This window comes from Orbicella franksi, chromosome 8, assembly GCF_964199315.1.
Source record: "Orbicella franksi chromosome 8, jaOrbFran1.1, whole genome shotgun sequence".
In the NCBI taxonomy this organism is placed as follows: Eukaryota; Metazoa; Cnidaria; class Anthozoa; order Scleractinia; family Merulinidae; genus Orbicella; species Orbicella franksi.
In genome coordinates this window covers 14,369,646-14,387,145 of record NC_138152.1, presented here as the reverse complement: position 1 = coordinate 14,387,145, position 17,500 = coordinate 14,369,646, and the positions used below count along the sequence as shown (strand labels likewise).

The 17,500-nt window shown below is 42.9% G+C and overlaps 2 protein-coding genes and 1 long non-coding RNA gene across 4 annotated transcripts in view; 1 reads left to right on the top strand and 2 right to left on the bottom strand.

The window, feature by feature from the left end:
- The window catches only part of LOC145494790 (uncharacterized), a 32,943-nt gene extending 24,997 nt beyond the window's left edge, over nucleotides 1-7,946 (top strand). The window contains exon 5 of the mRNA XM_081474363.1: nucleotides 7,362-7,946. Within this exon, the coding sequence (XP_081330489.1) occupies nucleotides 7,362-7,672 (311 nt within the window). The 3' untranslated portion in view covers nucleotides 7,673-7,946. The remainder of the gene's footprint in view (nucleotides 1-7,361) is intronic.
- Nucleotides 1-17,500, bottom strand: part of LOC145494874 (uncharacterized) — a 246,763-nt gene that overhangs the window by 18,258 nt on the left and 211,005 nt on the right. The gene's annotated exons all lie outside the window — the stretch shown is intronic.
- On the bottom strand, nucleotides 4,069-6,132 carry LOC145495687 (uncharacterized). Its single transcript, XM_081475306.1, has one exon. It carries the CDS (start codon nucleotides 6,130-6,132, stop codon nucleotides 4,069-4,071), a length of 2,064 nt encoding a protein of 687 aa, XP_081331432.1.

Genomic DNA, 17,500 nt, shown 5'->3' with positions numbered 1-17,500 from the left:
CCGTACTCGGAAATCGTCGCCAGAAATATTGAAAAATAGCACTTAAAGCCAAATTATTGCTATTTTTGTTTATCATATGGACTAACTGTCTCACACAGAAAATTTGAAGAAATTCTGTTTTCGGCCGAAAATCGAGTGGTCGGTTCTTACACGGACAGCCTCTTAAACTTTTTTCATTTGCTTATAATACGGTTCGCTTCAATGTCAACCGAACAATCCGTGAGCGCGCCTGCCGCCGTCACTGCGCCTCAGGTAGAGACCAAGGCAGCGCCTGCCGCCGCTGTCACACAGCAAGCGACGACTCCGACTGCAACCACGCAGCGCGTAAAAAACCCCAAGCGTGTGGCCGCCGGAAAAATGGTTGCCGAAAGAACGCGGCTGGCCCGGGAAGAACAGAAGAAAGCGGCCGAGGCTTATCACACGGGAAAGGAAGCGAAAGCCGCCACAGCGGACCCTGAACCAGTCCCGACTACAGAAGGTGAAAGCCCAAAGAGCGAAAGCCCAAAGAGCGGCGGCCTTTTTGGCCTCGGCACCAACCAATGGATTGCTATTGGCGGCACAGGCGTTTCACTGCTCGGGATCTATTACAAACGTGAAGAACTCGAGGCAATGGCCAAGCCCGTGTTCGACAAATTCAAAAGGCCGGAGCCCGCGCCTGAGCCCGCGAGTGCCGAGCCAGAGCCTGCTCGCGCGACACAGCGAAAAAAAGGATTTAAAAAAATGCTTTGAACGTTTGCGTGTGATTTATATCACGATGCCGAGCCTTGCGCAGGTTCTCATCCATACAGCAGCAATCAGAGGGATTACGCTTTTTTGGGCCGATTTCACCGTCAAGACTTAGAGGATGGTGAAACGTCTTACCGACGAAATGCTTGTTGAAGAGGGAGAAAGACGGAGAAAAATGAAACAAGAGGTCAGGCGAGAAATTGAAATAGAAGACAAAATCAAAGAATTTGCGGAAGAGGTTGAAAAGACAGGTCCCCCCAATTAATTTTGTTTTAAACTTTCGCTCTTTCCTTATATCGAAATCACCATGTCCGACAACAAGCTTGTCAAGACCGTCATTGACGCCGCAACTCTCACGGGATTAGCCGCGGGCATCGGCTGGGCCGCAAAAAAGGTTGTGAAAGAAAATTTCACTTCCGATCCCAGCAGCAGCTTTATGAATTACATGAAGTTCACAGCCGTCATGGCGGGCAGCATCGCGCTCAAAAAGTACCTCGAAGACCAGAAAATCCTCCCCGACAGCGTTTGAAAGCGGGGCTCTGCCCCGCGCCCCACAACGGGGCGAAGACCACGTAATTCTTTTTGAATAAAAAAAGCCTCTCAATAGCGCGCCATGGCGAGCATCGCAATCATGATTGGCGGGGCTGTGTTGAACGCCACGGCTTTCATCGGCGGCAATTATCTGGCGAGAGCGCTTGGCGGGGGCGACAAAGCCGGGCTTGAAGAAAAGAAGCGCCACGATAAGGCTCTCGAAGATTATCAAGCCGCTTACGCCAATTACACGCGCGACCGAACACATCTTCTCGACTGGATCGCGACCAACGCGCAAACAAAGGAGCAGGCCAAGCAGAACTTTACCAACACGGACTACGCCTTCAAACTCTACAACCAGGCGCATCCCGGTGCGCAGGTGGCGCCGCCCAAGGAGCCCAAGTTCTCAGATTTCTATCAGCCGAGCGAGCAGCAGAAAAACGGTGAACTCGCGTTCTTGGGCGCCGGGGCGCTCGCTCTGGGCTACGCGGCCTTCCGGTTCCTTTAAACTTTTTTGCGTCTTTCTCATATGGACGCCAAACTCGCGAAGATTTACTACGGCCCCGGGGGCTACTGGAAAGGAATCGCTGCGATCAAAAAATTAGCCGAGGCCGCCAAGGTACCTGAATATGCCGCAAAAAAGTGGCTGATCCGGCAAGCGCTCTGGCAGATATTCCTCCCCGCGCCGAAGCGGATCCCTCGGCCGAAATTCGACGTTCCCACGCCCAACAAAGTCCATCAGGCAGACCTTCTTTTTCTGCCGCACGACTAGCTCCCTCGCGGCCGCAAAGTTTTCAAATACGCGCTGACCATTGTCGATGTGGCCAGCCGCTTCAAAGAGGCCGAACCCCTGACTTCGAAGAATTCTGATGAGGTCGCCTTGGCCTTTCAGAAGATTTACAAGCGCTCGCCTCTCGAATGGCCCGAAATGCTGCAGGTTGACCCCGGGCGCGAATTCATGGGCGCTGTCACACAAGAGATGGAAAAGCACAAGACATATATCCGGCGCGGGCGCGTTGACATTCACCGCGACCAGGCCATTGTCGAACGTTCCAACCGCACCCTGGCGGAGCGCTTGTTCGGCCAGCAGTACGCCGTGGAGATGCTTCTCCCTGAGGGCAAGCGGTCCACCCCCTGGGTGAAAAGACTTCCTGAAGTTGTTTCGGCTTTAAAAAACGAGGTCACAAGCCTTATCGGCAAGAAACCCGCCGTCGCCATCAAAGAAAAATCTGTTTGTGCAAGGCCGTTGACACGTTACACGAGACCTGTTGGAAAACGCAAAAAAATCCTCCCCTCTCTTGTCCAGGTTCGTTATCTCTACCAGCCCGGCGAGCTTGAAGGGGCGTGAAAAGAGCAACGGACCCAATCTGGTCTTTGAAAGTTTTCGGCATTGAAAGGTCTTTTTCCAAACCGGGTCAGCCCGTTCTCTACTATCTGCGCGACGGGCCCAAGCGCGGCTTCGTGCGCGAAGAGCTGCTGGTTGTTCCTCCAAACACACAGTTACCCCCAGAGCAACTTTGAAACTTCGGCTTCCAACCCGCTAAGTTCGTCATTTGTTAATGTTCACAATATATCCATGCAGGTGTACCCGTAAGCTTTTGTATGGATACCATCGTCGCCTATCCATCGCTTTGAATCAAATGGCGAAAGCGAAATTTTGTTAAGATGCATACCGTAGATCTCGTGCCCCTCGCTTCGAAGAATATTCATTCCATGCCATTGCTGCTTCGCGCCGAAAAGCGTTTCCTTATACTGTTCATGCGTTATTTGTTTCTTGACAACGATCTTTTTCACACCCTTCGCTTTTTTGATGTTTTTTTCGTCCGCCTTCAGGATGGAGTACATTTTCGCTCTCAGACCCACGTACTCTGCGATGGGGGTTCCTGCACATTCGTCTTTCATCTTGCCCAAGACCTTTTTGTTCGTGTTTGAGTGGAGAGGATGCTCCTTCGGGTAGTCGCTCGTGTCGTAAAGGTCCATGCTGTTTTTCATGTCTTCGTAGACGTCTTCTGTTTCGATTATAATCAGAAGGCTGTCGGTGTCCGTGTACAATAGCTCGACTTTGGAGCCGTACTTCTTTCTAAGCTCGTTGTAAAAGAAGTCGTACATCAGGATCTTGCTGTTGTCGAGGATCGTCATCCCTGTGTAGACCGGCTTGTTGAGAAGCAGCTTGCTTTTTCGCATGTCAATCCCTGCCATGTCGTTTGAGAATAAAACATGCCTTGAGTACAAAGGGCTGGCGATCAATTTCCTTATTTTGTTCGTCTCGTTGCTGCGCACTATTCTTATGTCAACGCGGTTACGCAGGTTTTCCATGGTTTTGCCGACAACCGAGTTGTTCATGAGCTTGTAAAAGTTCTTTTCGAAGTCGCTCTTCGCTTTCTTCCTGAACTCTGTGTTCATCCGGATGTACGGCTCCATCCAGCGTTCTTGTTCGAACTCCAGGACCCTGTGCACACGCTTCAGTTTCATGCCCTGCTTCAGATAAAACTGCAAGTTTCTGTAATGCACGACGTAGTTCTTTTTGTCATGAAGCGTCAGCAGCAGCTTCTTGCTGTCTGGGGGTTTCAGATCCAGGTCTTTCATCAGCCCCCCTTGGTAGTCCGATATCCACTCCTTTTTTACGGCCTTTTTCTCCGGCGCCAGGGGATAGCTGTTGTGCTCCTCATGCACTTCTGGCGGGTATTCGAGATCGACCTCGAGAATGCACCCCATCTTTGCGTTTTCTTTTATGCCAAGAATTTCCTCCTCTGTGGGCAACTCGCGTTTCCACTTGAAACCTCTTATCGGCAGAGGCAAGCTCATCGCCCATCAGTAAAGGTTGTTTGCGTCGAGATAGAGGAGGTATTTTTTTGGCTTGCTGGGGTCGTAGCCCGGTACTTGCGGGTTGTTCGCTTGGGCGTACCTGTTGCTCACCATGGAGATTCCACCCCGCATCCCCCTTTCCACGAAGAGGTGCATTTCGTAGTCTGTGAAGAGCTCAAGCTCGACCCCCGTGTTTTTCAAGAGCGCGTCCCAGGAGAGGCCTGGCGACGTGAAATAGTGCGCCGGATCCAGCCCGTACTGATCAAGGCACAGTTTTCGGAAGTTCTCAAACACATCCGCCAGCAGCGCGACGTCAGTTTTCACGTAAAGATCGTAGTAATCGCCCAGCGTTTTGCATTCGAAATACTCCCAGACAGCCTGCGCGTGCGCGTACTCTTCGTCTGTTATGTGCTCGTCGTTCAGCTTGCTGTAAAACTTCTCTTTGTCCGGAAGCCTTGTCTCGCTGAATCTTTCCCTTGAGTCTATGTACTCGTAAGGATAGATCCCTTTTTTGTAAAGCAGGTCGCTGCCTTTCGAAATCGTTGATGTTATTTTCAAAGCCTCCTTCGGTGTCGCTCTTACAAGTGAATCAAGGCTCCCTTGCAAAAAGTTCAAGCTGTCGATGTAACGAAGATTACCGACCGAGAATGTGATATATTTCTCCATGTTGTTGGCGACGCATTTCACCTCTTTCTCCAGCTTCGACATCGCTTGCATCAAGTGGTGCGCGTCGTAGCCCCTCAGGTTGTGAAATACAACTGGTATTGGGTCCGTCTTGGGGTTTATTCGCAATTTCTTATTGCATTCGCTGTGCGCGGCTCCGCGAAACCTGCCAGTTATGTGGCAATGGTCCTTTATCGCGTCTCTGAAGTTTTTCTTCATCAAAGGTTCTGCGCAGAACAAACATGTTTCCTGATTTTTTGCAACCCATTCGTCAATTTTGTCTTTTTCTTTTCTTTCTCTTTTTGGCCCAACAAATTTTATTTTTTTCAACGCCGCGTAATAACAACCTTTGTGACTTTGACCGCAATAGCTCCCTGTGTCATGGTCCCAGATGGGCATTGAGTCCAAGGATTCGTCTTTTATCAAACTTTTGTTACAAACGTGGCAGTCTTTTGCGTTTTTGAATTTTTGCCAGTCTTCTGCTGTCATATCAATCGGTTTTGGTGTGGCCAAACTCTCTCTTATTTTCACCTCTTCCTGCAGAATGTCGCTTAAAAACGTTCCCACCGCGTTTTCGCCCCTGAAAGTATTTGAACCTACCACTTTACCGTCGCTTCTCACAGCCATGTATGAGTACCCACATGCCTCGTGCTTTTCGGTCTTCTTTGTGTAGCTTGTTTGCGTTCTTTCACGCTCACAGCCCAGAATCTTTCTGATAAGAGCTTCGAAGTCTGCGTAAATAATGAAAGGCATCTTCATCTGTTTTTTGAAGTTTTGGAAAGAAAGTATGTTTTCCCCCTCTTTCGGCATCTCAATCCTTGTCGGCCTTCCATTCACACCATTGCAGTATTTTTTGTGACTAGCGAGCAAGTCTGCTCTTGAGAAACCAGTCAAGCACAGCATGCAATAGTGCTTTGCGTTGCTGTTCTTGGTCTGATCGAACAGCAAAGCGCTTTCTCTTTTTACGTAACAATAGTGCCGAAGTTCCCCTTTCTCGATCAACATCAAGTTTATCCGCGGCACATCCGCTTGTTTTTGGCTAATCTTGTGCACAATCACACAATCGATTTCCCAGCCAAATACGTTAATTGCGAGTTTCGGGTTTTGCGCCTCCAGCTTTTCTATCTGCTTTACCGGTGTTGGGAAATCTATGCCTGCGTAGTTTATGCCGTCGTTGACCGGATATTTGCTCGGTCTTTGTGGGTCTTTCCCGTTTTTCGGAGGAAATAAAGCGGCTCTGAGTGCCCACTTCAAACATTCGTTGTCCCTGTTTTTCACGTTGATTATTGCTTTCTTTTTCGCCAGTTTGGCCGGGAGAGGCAAATAGGTCCCTCCGCGAAGTGGCTGGTATCGCGCAACATTCACGCACGCTATTTGTATCCTCTCAACCACCCATCCTGATCCCATCTCGGACCAGTGTTCTATTTCTCCTTTTGCGTTTTCAATGAATTCGTCAAATTTTTGTTTTATCAGGTCCTCATCATTCTTTTTGAAAACGTGCGGTTCGTCTTCTTTGAAATAATGCTCCATTACTTGCGTTTCTTCGTTTCTTTCTATTGAGAACTTTACTTGTAACCCGAAACTTACGTTTACGCTGTTTAGCCTTTGTGTTTCTTGTCCTACCAAATCGGTGACCTTTTCTTTGTTTTCTCTTGCGAACCTCAAAAGGTCTTTATTGTTTGGGTTCCTTTCGGATATATCCATTCTCCACACACGGAGCCATTCTTGGAAATCGTTTTGAGATATTTGGAACCCGTCGTATAATGCGTGAACCTCGTATGTCAACGGCTCGGGAAGGTTTATTCTTTCCTCCCTCGGTATTGGGCCGTAGAATATTTGCAGAACATCGGACGAGTATCTTGCGGCAGCCATGTCGGCGCAGTATACACTGAGCATGCACTTCTCCAATAGGAAAAATTTTCTGGCGCACTTTTGTATATACTAGTGAAGGACACGTCCGCGCATATTGATTACAGACGTTGCAGCTTCGCTGGACCCGCACGGGTGCAAGCCCCCCGGACCCCCACAACACACGCAACACATTTCTGGCGCAGCACTGCCGTTCTCGCACACACATATAGTGAGGGTTCTGGTCGTAAGCGAACGCACATAGTATAAGCGCAACGCACCGGTGCAAGCCCCCGGACCCCCACCACACGCAACACACGCAACACATTTCTGACGCAGCACTGCCGTTCTCTCTCACACACACACACACACACACACACATATAAAATGAGGGTTCTGGTCGCAAGCGAACGCACACAGTGTAAGCGCAGCGCAACTCCGAATCTTCAGATGAGGAGTTGCGCTGCGCTTACACTGTGTGCGTGAGCGCTGCGCCAGAACCCTCATTTTATATGTGTGTCGTTCATATATTCACTCCGCAACAAGCGGGACTCGAACCCATGAGCACTGCAGTGCACTGCACAGCAACGGTATCGCAGAGGCCATGGGTTCGAGTCCCGTTCAGGCCTGAATTTTTTCAGGCTTTAATTTCTCAACTGCTTAAGTTGTGCGTGTAACTGCGATGATTAATCATGACTTCATATCTTTCTCCACAGTTCAAATATATGATATTTCATATATTCATTTGTATGTTATTATTGTTTTTACTTTTCTTCCCTTCTCTTTAGATCCAAGTGGTAGTTATGATTCCACCTCCAATGCGTTCATATTTTCACTCCGCAACAAAGAAGGTCTGGCTCCATTTAAGAGCATGGTGACGACTCCATCATATGCAATAATCAGGCACTCAAGTCTTGGTCCAACATTTGGTGATGGGTATGACATCTTCATTGCTAACAATGCCAACAGTAACACTAATTCATACGCAGACTTTGGGCACTCTTACTCTGTTCCAAGTGGAGTACAACACGAGCACACAATCCTGGCTGGGACTTATAAATTCTCACCTGATGAGGTGGAGGTGTTTTATCTTGGTTGACTTACCCTAACATCCCTTCATTCACATTTTAAACTCATTCATAAAATAACATAAACAAGCAAAATGATTAAAACGAATTATGTTAAGTTTCTTATGTTTTGAGATGTTTTGGAACCAATAGAAATAAGTCCTAACCATTTTATTTCAATTTTAACCTCACTACTGACCTAGACTTTTTGATATACGATTTATTCTTAACTTGTGGTTCGCTGTTGTTGTTGGAGAAAGATCTCGTTGATCTGCTGGTGTTTTGGTCGGGGTGGGGGGTGGGGAGGTGGGGGTGGGAGGGGATGGGAGGCAAGCGTAGCCTAGTATGGTTATCGCGTTGGACGCCGGATTTTTCTGTTCCGGTAGGGGACTGGCTGGGATAACTACCGGCGAAATGCTAACACAACCTGACAAATGTTGAATATAGAGTGTAACTGTCAATGAAGTGTCATCCCATTGTGGGAGTTTGGCAGTAGTTCGATACCCCTCATATGACAGAAACAAGGATAAGCTCTGGCGGTTGTAAACATCTTTGCCATGCTCTCTATGCAAAATACTATGGACAAGACGTCTGTTTTTACGAACTTTTTGTAAACTCCTTATTTTACTCATAGTTGAGGGTCTCAATAGCAGTTATAATGGTTTTACGGTTCACATTTAAAGATGGTATTTGACGGTCGACGATTAATTTTTGGGCTGTTTGATGATAGACGATAAAAGTTCAGTGATGAAGGGTAGCCTGAGAAAATTAATTAATTAATTTCTAAGCATTTTGATGGTTACACAACATTTGTTTTCGTTTCTTGGTGCCCCACACCAATTGGCGCTTTGGCGGTTTTCTGTATTTAATCTTAGATATTTTACTGTGATACCTTTTATCTATTTATTGCAGCAAGGGATGTATAGTTGCCCGAGGAAACGTTTTTTTGAAACGAGCTCAGTTGCCTTATTTGGAGTTGTTTCGGCCACGTACAAACTTATCTTTAAATTGAAGGAAACCCAAAATTAAAAGTTATTTTACTGAGATAAGAAAACACCAAAGAGTTATATTGTAATAAACCACGAAGGAACAAGGATTGTCAAGGATGGAGAAGATTCAAACGGATTACAAACGCCGAATTTGTAAATTTTAGGGCAAACCTTTCATGATGCTCAAATCGTGACGTATTCCTTTAATCAATGCCGAAATTAGTAGTCGTGACGTAAAGCTGTGAAGCGACAGCAAGAAATTCCGTCTGTAGACACCCTAGAGATCAAACCTTTTTATCACAATCAGTAACATGCTCCTAATTAGCGAATATTTGACTGTACTTATAAGGTATCACCACACCCAAGATGACCATTATCCGTTGGCGCCGCGTTGTGGTCGAACGTTTGACACAAACTGACCGCAGTAAAGTATATATAGAGGATATTACACGGTGGCGGGAAGATATGAATTTTATGTTCTCGTGGCAAGAACAGATATTGTTCTTGCCACGAGAACATAAAATTCATATCTTCGAGCCAACGTGTAATGTTCTTTTTATTATATGGAGACTAAATATTGAAACCAATTCAACAAAAGCAAAAGGCGGGAATCGTGACGTCATTGAACGATACGACACTCACAAAGGTGACATACGGAAAATACGCCACTCGGGTCCCGGATGAAGTGGCGTATGGAATCTACGAGTGGTTTAGTTCCCAGTAAAACACTCTTCTCCATATAATAAATAAAGGTATATTCGTTAAAATCAAAAATACAGCGAATATAGCGCCCGATTTCCCAAAGTACAGAGGTCGACTAATCAAGTTCGTTTCCAGTCGAATTTTAGCGGGAGTAAGCTATCAACATCGCTGTGTCTTCTTGACACCTTTCTCTAAAAAAAAAAAAAATAACAAAATAAATAAAAGTTCTCGACAGGGTTTCATTTTTTTGCCTGATTATCGGGCAACATTCTCTCCAAATTTCAGCGGCAAACGATGAAACCTGGCAGATGACGAACTCAAAATGTGCGCTTCACTTGCTGAAAATTTCGTTTCGAGGTATGAAGGAAAATATACTTCGGGGCGTTCTTCCGGTGTAGTGAGATCGATACACAAAAGGTGTGAAAGCGACGGCACGTTGATCGATAAAGTGAAGGCTCGTTTTACTTTAAAAATAGAGCTTGTCATTTACAAAGCCTAAGAGTCTGTAATGTTGCCTATCCTTTGCAAGATCTGAATTCCACCGCTCGTGCGCCCAGGTTAGTAAGAAGATAATTTTCGCTTCTGTTTCTTCTTTTCGGTTTTTAAAACGCCTTAGCTTAGAGATGCCGTTGACAATGACAGAGCGCACTCGTAAACAACGTAAAGGCCGCGTAGAGGAGGCCCAAAAGATACTGATTGAGACAATGTTACCGTTACCGCTCTGAACGGCGAAAGCGCCAAGGAAGTAATTATAACTGTGCCTAGCGAATTTCAAACGTCTTCCTCGTCCAGTGCATGCAACTTTTCCTGCTCGAAGCAGAAACTTTTGTGGCTAGCAGCTAACGCATCAGCCCAATTTTGATTGAAAGTTTTTGAAACCATTTCCTCCTGGCTTTTTCCTCTGTGGACTCTGTGGTGCTTTCTTTGCAGGTAAAAATGGACATAAACTTTTGCGTTTCTTCCACGACATATCTTGAAAGCTTAAATCAACATTCTACAAACTGATAACACTCAGAACAGCTCGTCGAGTAACAGACACAAACGTTTGACAATCGTACTACACGGAAATCAGTTACTCAACTTTTTAATGCAAGTTTACTTCTCATGACAAGCCGTTGACAGCTATCAATCAGAGTTAATTTATGCAAAGAATCGTTTTTCGTTTATAATTTAGCTTAGAATTCTTTTTTCATACAGTTTTACTTAGAATAGAAGAACGCAATGAGATCTATCTCAAAGAGCGAAAAACACCATTTTTGGGGAAAATGGTCAATTTTGGGAAATACTGATCGATACTTTGATTAACAATAAGAAGATAGTTGTTGTAATATAAAACGTAGATAAATTAAGGACTCATGTATCATGCCGTAGAGTTCCAAAAGCAGCGATCCTCACCCTTAAGTCTCGCGGTGATTTCTTGTGGCACTTTAAAAAGAGTAAAATTTTAAGAATTCAACCGCTAAGTTTGTGTTTAGATTGAAACTGGACATTATAAAGCTAGATAAGCATTTTTGCACCGTATAAATTCACTTGCAGGTACATTGTAGTTTTTTCCCTTTTAAAACTACACTCACAGTTACTTAGTCGAAATTCTACGGCAGCATGAGATCATTTATTATATTGTTAAGACAGGTTTACACCGACTAGATTATGTAAGGATCTTATTAGGCTGTTCCAGGCTCACGGTCAGTGGGCACGATCGAAAAAGCGGGAGGGCAACGAGCGGGTTCCAGAGAGAAAATGAAAGGGCAGGAAAGCCTTTAAGCATTGTTTCGAAAACCTCATTCGCTCACTTGAAAAAAGAACCGTTTTTTCTGTCAAATGTCGAAATCTCAGTATTTCGATATCGAGTCACTCGTGCGAGTTTCACCAGGCCACGCTGATATTTACAGCATGTTATGTTCTTTTGCGAAGTCATTTCAGCCGTGTGTAGAATCTCTTCGAATGAGGAAGTCTCTGTGTGGGCGTACAGAGAATTAATTACCGGCAAATGATTAGATCCATATGGAGGATTAAAATCATGGTCTTTCCAGAACAAAGACAAACAATGACATATACAACACGCAAAACGGTCAACAGACTTGCGCGTAAACAGCTACACTATGTGGTGCCAGAACAAGTTATAGACCTAAACATCGACCTCTAGAGACAAAATCTCGAAATCGGTGGAAATAATGGCGAGAAAATCTTTACCACGGGCCAGGTTTATCGGGCGCCCGCTTCATTCACGCGTGAACAGTCCTGCAAACGATTCTCGACAGTATATCACAGTATGAGTAAATTTCGACTCCTCGAAATCACGCACGCCTAACACGCTGCCCATGTTATGCTTCACATGGCTTCAGACAAACAGACAGGGTGCTGATGTACACTGTTAAAAGTAACCAATCACAGCGTATACCACGGGCTGGAATACCGGAATGAGATTTTTTTAAAAAACAATGCTTGTTGGCTTTCCCGCCCTCTCCTTTTCTCTCCCAGACCACGCTCATCGCCCGCCCGCTTTTTTTGATCGTCCTCTGGAACAGGCTAGGATGTCATTTCCATTTGTAACCAATCAGTAAACATATATAGCTTTTTTGTAGTTGTGTAATATATAATGGCTTAATGAACATATTAATAAAGTTCCTTTGCAATTCCGCAAAGGTTTTGCGTTTAATTTGTGCTTACTGCATGCTGGAAGACTGTTCGTTTGTTTTTCAACTTCACCCTCTCACGATCCGCTTAAAGACTAATTTTCCCTCTTAAGAGCTTCTGCCTGAGAGACCAAGGAAGACTGGGGGGTTAGTTTTCCACCTAATTTTGGGAACTTTATGACAAATCCCTCACAGAGTAAGAAATAATTTCAAACAAAACCAAAGTCATCCACGTAAAGCCCAATGCTTAGGCTTTTATCGGAAGAGATATTTGCTCGTAAGAATATTTCTTTCGCCCGTGCATGAATAGAGTACAACATCGAGAGATATGTGGCACCTGACTCTGATTCGTCTATATCAATGGAATGTAATGACCCTTAGCAGTAATTATAATCTGGACACAGTAGGCTTAGAGAATAGGACAATCCTTGAACTTGAGGTTTTCCGAGATACAACTTGTGTGACTCTACTAAGTATCGGTCAGTGTAAAACGCAGACTGCAGACTGAAAACTTTTGTTAAAATTCTAAACAAATGTACATATATTACCGCGGAGCGAAACAAGCACTCTTGCCTTCGTTCGAGATACACATCGCAACAGAGAAACATTTTCAAGACGAAAAGTGTCCACTAAAAACTGATTTTCCCTTCGTTTCTCCTCCATGATGATCTGTGAGGGGATACAAAACATAAAACAACCTATTTTCTTTCTTTTTTTTTTTGGAATATAATTGAATTTTATTCCTCCTGGCAACTTTGTCGATAAAACCCCATAAAAGCCATTTTAAGAGCGGCTAATGATATTCTTTCGAACGGCATCATTAAATTGATGTTAATGTTTTTCATTGAAAAAAGCCTCCTATACAGAAATTCTTGTCTCGTCAGACAATCCTCCCTAACGAACGTCAGTTAAAACAAGCAGCTATTTATCAATTACTGCGTGCATCCAAATGTTGGAAGTCCGCGGTAGCTCTGCACTTTGCAATTAAAAAAAAATCAACGCGAGACACCAAAATACTAAGATGGGCTTTCAACGAGCGTGTAAAATTGTCAAAATAGTCCGTTTAAATGTCGGGTCATATTAATCACCCCAAGGGAGACTGTTTGGCTAAAAATTGGCTTTTCATTACACAATTACCTAACGCTGATTGGTTATCTAGTAATCTCCATGCAGCTGACAATTAGAAAACACCCCAGTGAAAACTCTACACTGTCAGAACCGCGCTCTAAAGCCGCCTAGGGGTCTGAATTGAAAGCTCTCCTTCTGACGGCTTTCGCAAAACAGACTTGTACCAAAATACAATTTTCAAGTTCCTTGTCAACAGGATCGAGTGGCACTTGGTAAGTCTTCGCCACCGAACTTGGCGGCCCTGATCCACGTTTTGGATGGATCTTTTTCATTGGATGGATCTTTTTCAATGTTCTACCAGCTTTTTGGCTTTGATGATATCATTCAGCGCCAAAAAGGCTTCAAAAGGTAACCTTGCATGCATATACCCTCTATTACATCAATAGTTATTCTTCGATCCAATTCAGAACTTTCATAATATAATTAATCATGTATTTGATGAATGAAATAAACACAGGTACACCTAACAATATAAATGCACACGGTCGAAGTACCAGCCGAGGAGTTCACAAAGGCATCGCTTTTGCAAACTTTAAGGCTTACAAGTTCTCGTGCTTAAACATCACAAGTCTTGGTACTGATTATGTCCTCAATGGAAAAAAATGTGGCGTTGCATGTGTTAACATACCGTCATGTTTCTCCTTTAACCTTGCTGCATTTTATGACATCAACGGAAGAATCTTATGTGAACTGCTCCCATCTGACAACTACAACAATTCGGACAAGTTCATCAGCAGCCAATCTTTCCATCACTTTAGTATTCTGGTAAGTACTTTAATGACAGTCTCTTTGAAATCCTCTTTGTAAACAATCTGCATTTTTTTTTGCAAATTATTAGAGAGACATTGGCATCAGCAATGTATAATGTCAATACAAATGACATGAACATAACGGAATCAGATCCATAATTTAAGGGGCCTAACTTTGTTCAACTGACAATTGTAAGGAAACACCAGAAATGAATAGGTTAAACTTTTTAAGCTCGCACAACAAAGCTAACAGGGAGTTTAAGTCCCTGTATGAGTTCATCTGAATCATACACAGTCAAAAAGGAAGATCTTTTGACTTAAAATGTTTCCAGCAAATACTGAGCCCTCATTTGTTCCTACAAAAATGTTACTGTAAAACAGAATGGAAAAAACATATAAAGGACATGACAAGACAATTTGAAGATATTAAATTTTAATTTCAAGTAGTATAAACAATATTTTAGGAAGGAGCAAAGGCTGCTCGATATAGGTAAAAAAAGTAAATATAACAGAATACTTGACTTGAGTGGCCCGATTTCTTGAAACGGACAATAATTATTAATAATAACAAGCACAAGCTAAAAATTGAATAAAGCGTTCTCTGGTAAAAATATTAAAAATGTGAGCTTTCAACAGCCAGTCTACTGTCTTCGCGGATAAAATTTGTTTCTTCACAAATTTGATCCATCGAACACAGTAAACTGGCTGCTGACAGCGTACACTTTTTAAATAATTTTTATCGGGGAAGGCTTTATTCAATTTAATTATGATCAATACTGGTAAGGTATCATTGATATTTTTACGAACTAAAGATTCCAATAGCACGTACTCAGCAGGTAAGGTCTGAAGCTCAAACTGCAAAGCTACAGCTAGCAGTCAGGCCAACTACCCAACTCATCTATTTTTCATGAAGCAAAAAAAAAACAACAACAACAATCCACACTGGAAAATCTCGTCACTTCCAATTTTTCGGCAAAAAAACAAAACAAAACAAAACAAAAACAAAAACATAACTACGCACTCATTTTATCTACAAAAATTGCCTTATATATGGGCGCTACAAAGATATCAAATTTTACTTTTAGAGCAGTAAAAATAATATCTTACGAACAAGCGTACCTTTTTGACAGGGATTAACGTCGATAAAAAATAACTATAACGGAATACTTGGTTGTATTTTTGTTGACAAAAAAAAAAAAAAGAATGAAAAATCTGCAAATATCGGTAAGAAATGTCAATTGGAAATGAAGGGAAAGCTTTCGCGGTTTGAGCAACACAAAATGTAAGCCTCCAAAACTGTTTATATATATATACTCCTCTCCGATTACAACACAGCCCCAACACAACAACCTAACAAACAGTGCAACTGCCGAACAAAAGACGAATGCCCCCTTCAAGGTAAATGCCTTGAAACGAACGTGGTATACCAAGCAACCGTAACAACCGACACAGAAACAGAATCATACGTAGGACTCGCAACAAACTTCAAAGAACGTTTCAGAAATCATACAACATCCTTCCGACACGTCAACAAAAGAAACAGCACCGAACTGTCAAAACATGTATGGAAACTGAAAGACGCCAAGAAACCATTCAATATAGCATGGAAAGTCCTCAGAAAATCCAAGCCTTACAACAACGTAACTAAAAAATGCAGTTTATGTCTTTACGAAAAATTTCTAATAATCTGCAGGAAAGACCTATGTAGCCTCAACAAACGTAATGAATTAGCAACTTCGTGCCCTCACAGAAACAGATATGTACTCAAAAACCTTAAGATAACGTAACGCAATAATCAGCACCATAGCAACTATTTGAATTTGTATTTAACCGCCAGCATTTAAATTAACCGGTCATTCGTTGATGTTGCCTGATGAGTGTGGTCACTTGTTGACCATACGAAACAGGTCTGTAGCAATAAAACGATGAATCACTCCTGAAGTCCTGAACTACATTTAATGAATATACTATGCTCCTCTAAGAGTTGAGCGCTTTTTGAAATCCATTCACCACAAGGAAATAGAATTTATATATATATATAATTTTCGTCACTGTCATTAATAATAATTTGCTTTCTTTTGAACTCTTCTTGGCCCTCATCCGAAACAGTGAACACGTTTAATGATCTTACTTGGTACCGGCACACAATGGCAACGTTCCTGCATTTCTACTCGGCTGAACCGTCGATATCATCTTAATTTAAGCCTCTCTTAAATTTGGAGAACAAGAAAACGTCGCGCGACCAGAAGTTTAAGGTTACTGTCCTCTACATCTAAATAAAACAGCCAAGATGTGTTGCCGTCAGTTTTCTCAGAAAATGTCCGAATAGGTATTGGGAATTTATATATTTTTTGTTTTGTTATTAGCACAATTATTCAATTATTTTGGGTGAAATATTATTACCCTCAAGAATATGGAGGTGATGCTTTTTTGCGTTGTATATTGCTTTACCATTAACTTCCTATCTGAATGAATGTGTGTTGGATATGTTTTTTTTTTTTTTCCGACATTTTTTTCACCATCGATCAGAATGACACTCCCGGCCAGTACAAAAACTTTCGTTTACTTTGGAACTTCTACGTTGATAGCGAGACAAAAAGTATAGTCGCCATTCAACATATCTGATGGTGTCTACTGGGCTCAAATAAGCTTAGCTTTGCTTAGCTTTGCTTAGCTTACCTTCATTTACCAGTTTATTCATTTTTCAGTTTATTTTTTAGTCTCCACGTATGCGTGCATCATGCCAAAACGGTGGAACTTGCGTATCAATTTATGAGAAGAACAGCTATGTGTGCCTTTGCACGAAAGGATGCACAGGTAGTATTTGCAAAACAGGTAAGACGACGATAACACTTGGACAATATTAATAATTTACGTCAATATAATTTAAAGTCCAAAATGTTCCTTGACTACGCCAGAGTTAATTTTCCTTTTTAACTTTTTTGCATTTTTAAAAGGTTTAAGTAACATATACCCCAGGCTTAAAAGGAGACAAATATAGACAGCAATAGCATTTATACGAGCCTCGAAGCAAAAAGATTACACTGAAGCAAACCTGCAAAAATGAGTTTCTGGTCTGCTATCTTCTCTCGACCAACAATTAACACTAAAACCGGCTCCTTTTTTTTCCCTTGCAACTGACGGTGAGTGGCCATAGGTTACCCAGCCAGCAAGAAATCGTGCGTGAAGCAGATATTTCAAGGAGTTGCAGGTCCGTCGCGTGCCTCTGACTAGATTATGATAATGGTGGACGTCTGAAAAAAACGTGTGTGTCCAGATTCTTGTGCTTATTTTCGGGGGACAGTAGAGGGACAGGAGACATGCAGCAGAGCTTAGTGGCAGTATTTCGGCCACGTGCAATATAGATTACCTTTAAATTGAAGGAAACCTGAAAATAGTAGTTTACTAAGATGGAAAAAAAAAAAAACAGAAAGATAATAACAATAATAATCCCTAAAGGAACAAGGATAGTTAAGGTTACTTCAAACCTTCGCGGGGCTATACTGATCGATTTTTTTTTTTTTTGGTCAAGAATATTGATGTCCGCGAAGCACAAGTTTGCATACTGTGAACGCTAGGGGTTCTGTTATTTCATTGGCTCGCGGCTTTCAAGTTGACATATTCCTCTGTGAAGGCGTGATATGTTTATAAATCTT